We start from the raw sequence: 3,789 nt of genomic DNA, 5'->3' as shown, positions 1-3,789 counted from the left end.
GGTGAGGGCTAGGGCCATTCCCCCCAGAAATGTCCGGGGACTTGCAGGTGCCTTGGTGGGCAACAACATTTCCTCAGAGTTTCCCACTTGTAATTCTGACTTGGAGGGTCGTTCCAAGTCAAACTTCCCAGTCGGAACTAGGAACTTCCAATAACTCCGATAGCATGTGAMCACAGCATGAGCTCCCACATGCTGACCTCTGACATCACCTACTAAGGAAATTATCTCGGTAACAGCATTTTCGGCAGTTAAATGCAACAATAATTAGTCTATAATTAATTCATCACTATAATTAGTCTAAAAGCATGATAGCTGTACTTTAGTTTATGGTTTACATAGCTTGTTGGTCATTAGCCAATCATCGTTTCTCAACGAGTTCAAAGCATCTGAATGCATCCATCTGGTAKTTAGGACTTCACAACTGGTAAATTCCCACCTCCCACTTGGTTATGAACGTAGCATTATAGTTAAGCTATGTGATGACCTAACATGCCCTGCATACCTTCAAAAAAATTTCGCCAAATATAATTTATTTTAAAAAAATAACACACTTTCCATCCTAATTTGCAGCAGGAAAAAAAGTTAGACAAAAGAAAAATCCACCTCTGTTGAACGGATAMATATTTTGTAGATCTTTATAACAGTTCTCCTATAGTTGCCGTTTCCATTACATGTCGCATAGTTGTTGTTTTTGGCGACGTTGCTTTTGTGGAATAAACCTGTGTCAATGGAAGGAAACCTGTCTATGATAAAACTACACTTACCAGACGSCAACAAAATCGCAGTTTCAGATGATTGGCTGAAGCTGCCCACTCCCCCTCGAATATGGCTGCAGTGACTCTGAAGACGTTATGCGATCCTCAGCCTTCACTATTGGATGCGAAGTGTCTTCCTTTGATACTTTTAGGACGATAAACATCGATATCCATAGCTACATTTAATTTATGCGATGGCTTTTCATGCCAACAAGTGCTGCCGCATTGTACTGGGCAACCATTACGTTGTTAAGGCCCTGTCAACGCAGCACATTAAACTATTTGCGCCAAGCTCAACAGCCAAAATGCTGCGGTTCTATTCCAGTGACACGCAAGAGGAAAATGAACTTGAACTCGTAACTCTTGCACACTCAAGTGCAGCTGTCACCGTAACGACACAGGTAAGAAAGTACACCTATAACGGCTGCCCAGGCTAGTAAGAAAGGCTTGACCAACATTTGAAACTACTTAATGCATGTTATAATGCATGTTCTTGCTAGCTGTCAAACTCACCAGTTGCGATTTTAGCATGTAAATATTGGTGGGGTAACAACAACAACGTGGGATGCATGCCAGCAATGCCACTACCCTAAACAATACATGAATTGTCACCATTATAGTGCAAACGGTGCCTACATAAAGCTGTCCCAACATCTTAGCACTGCTACATCTGGCTATCAGCCTTGTCTGGCAGCAAAACAGTTCATTCAGCTACATTTACTGACTTAAAAAAACATGGCTGACTTGCTTAAACGTGGTTTCTAATGACATTTAAGATGTACAAACTATGGCATTAGGGGACGGCAAGCTGATGAGAGGCAATCCGTAATTTCGATTAAGGCATTAATTAGCGAGCTMGGACGGACGTAGTCATAACTTTGTTTACGCACAATAGACTGACTGGGAAGGTGATTTYCAACAGTCAAAGTCCAGCAATAAGAGCTAAGATGTTCATATTTCTGTAAACTCTACATAAATACGGGGTTCCACGCTAACATCGTCATATTCAACAGCGTTTAAGAATGATTATTTGTTTTACATATTAATCTTGGTTTGAGGGAAATTAGCAACAGTTATAAACTAAAATATACATGATTTAAACAAATACAACTTCATCATGTGATTGACAAAAATTAAACACTGTTGGAGTTTGTTGCAGAGATGCACTTGGAAAGAAAGAAGAATTACACACAGATGCGTTGAATCAAATATATATTTTAGACATTTATTTTTTTTAAACAAAGGAAATGTTCATATGAAACAAAACATTAAATCTTGACCTCCTCCTATATTGTCACAAAAATCACAATAAAAATCCAGCTAGATCCCACAGCACACTCCTGCAGGGAAACCGTACTGGCGAAAGCTACAGGACCACTCCTGCAGTGGAACAACGTACTGGCAACCAACAGCACACTCCTGCAGCTGGAACCTTGGACGCTACATCCTGCGGAGCCTACAGGTGGATCACGCTCCCCGCAGTGAGTACAGCAGGTGTGTGTCTTTCATTTGGAAAAAAAACCCACATCAAATTGATTTAATATGTTCTGCAAAATATGACTTACTAACAGCAACAATAGTATTGTTATATACAGAGAGGGAAAACAAAAGTATGAAGTACCTGAGAGTGTCCATGGGTGGCGTGACAGAGGTGGCCGGTGGAGCTTTTTCTCTTATCTTTCTGCATTAGAGAGACAGTTATGTTAGAGCAACTGTTAATGAATAACCTTTTCAAATTTATTTTACATCATACCTCTTGACGGAACTCAAGTTCTGGAGGAGTGACATCTTGAGCTGTCTGTGGACTGTAGAAATGTTAAAAGAACAGAAAGAAAGTTTTAATACTTGCATTGTATAAAACACAAGTCATTTTTGGGGAATTTAACATGTTTACATGTGGAGGTGGCTATATCCAAATTGCAGGGGGCAGGGACACCAGRCGATGCTGTAATGGTGGTGTGACCAGGGGAGAAGGAGGAGGCAGTTGGTCCAGAGGAGGCCGTGTTGGTGGTGACAGACTGTGGGTGGTGTGTATCGTGGTGGTGGTGGACGAAACAGCYGACAATGGCTTGGAGGAGCTGGTGTTTGTAATGGTGAGGGGCCGATGATGGTGTGGCCGGGAGAATAGGCACGTGGCCTTCTGTAGCTGAGGGCTCCGGCGGCTCCTACATGTTACACACTGGGAGGCACTGGCAGTGGTGATGCAGCTGTCAGGAGTGGTCCAGCGGGAGGTCCAGCAGAGGCGATGGCGTCATCCATTCTGAGGGCTGCCCGATGCTCYTTCTCCTCTGCCCTCTCCTTCTCACCCCTCTCCTGCCACTGGCACGTGTATTCTTCCCCAGTGAGGCATGTGGCGACCACGGGGAGTCTTCTGTATCGGTCTAGCCGATACTTCAGGACAGTAAGGATGTGCCCCAGGTCCTTCGCTATCAGGGCTTTTCTGGGACTGGGACTGGAGCAGGGACTGGAGCAGGGGCTGAGGGTCCTCCTGTGGTCGCTGGGGAGGAGGTGCTGATGGGACCCGGTAGGGTCAAAAGGGAAGAGGCCACACTTCTTAAACCCTTCCACCACAGCGCATGCCCTTGCAGCGCTGGTACGGGTAGCAGAATACTCKGACAAATTCGGATTTATTTAGGAGTGGTTAAAATAACTGAGGTCTCCAGCTACCTTGGAGAACTCTGCCATTCAAGGGCCAAAGTATGCCACGTCCAGCAGCTGCAGGACATGGGTGCAGTGTGGTGGAAGACAAAGAAGTATAACCCCTACCCTTAGTGCCGCCGTGAGCACCTCCGGGTCCATGTGGCTCTTGTGTCCATCGAAGAGGAGAAGGAGAGGGCGCTCCTTCACTGCATGCTGAATGAAGTGTTGAAACCACTTCCTGAACAGGTCCCTGTCAATGTAGCCACTGTTTGACCGTCCATACAAGGCTTGGGGGGGGCACCCCAGTGTGTAGTGTCCACCGGGAAAACACTTGGGGTAGATGATAAACGGGGGACGTCCTCCCCAGCTGCGTTGAAGCAGGCCAGCACTCTGA

At 45.2% G+C, this 3,789-nt stretch overlaps 1 protein-coding gene across 2 annotated transcripts in view; it reads left to right on the top strand.

Annotated features, from left to right (window-relative positions):
• The first annotated feature begins 803 nt into the window (after positions 1–803).
• LOC112080462 (uncharacterized) overlaps positions 804–3,789 on the top strand; it is a 42,578-nt gene continuing 39,592 nt past the window's right edge. The window contains exon 1 of one of the 2 annotated variants that reach the window (XM_024146247.2): positions 804–1,156. In XM_024146247.2, coding sequence (XP_024002015.1) covers positions 950–1,156 — 207 coding nt within the window. In that variant the 5' untranslated portion in view covers positions 804–949. The remainder of the gene's footprint in view (positions 1,157–3,789) is intronic. The other variant, XM_024146248.2, reaches the window with a different exon arrangement.

This window comes from Salvelinus sp. IW2-2015, unplaced genomic scaffold (assembly GCF_002910315.2).
Source record: "Salvelinus sp. IW2-2015 unplaced genomic scaffold, ASM291031v2 Un_scaffold16326, whole genome shotgun sequence".
NCBI lineage: Eukaryota > Metazoa > Chordata > Actinopteri > Salmoniformes > Salmonidae > Salvelinus > Salvelinus sp. IW2-2015.
This window is presented reverse-complemented; position numbering and strand designations above follow the sequence as displayed.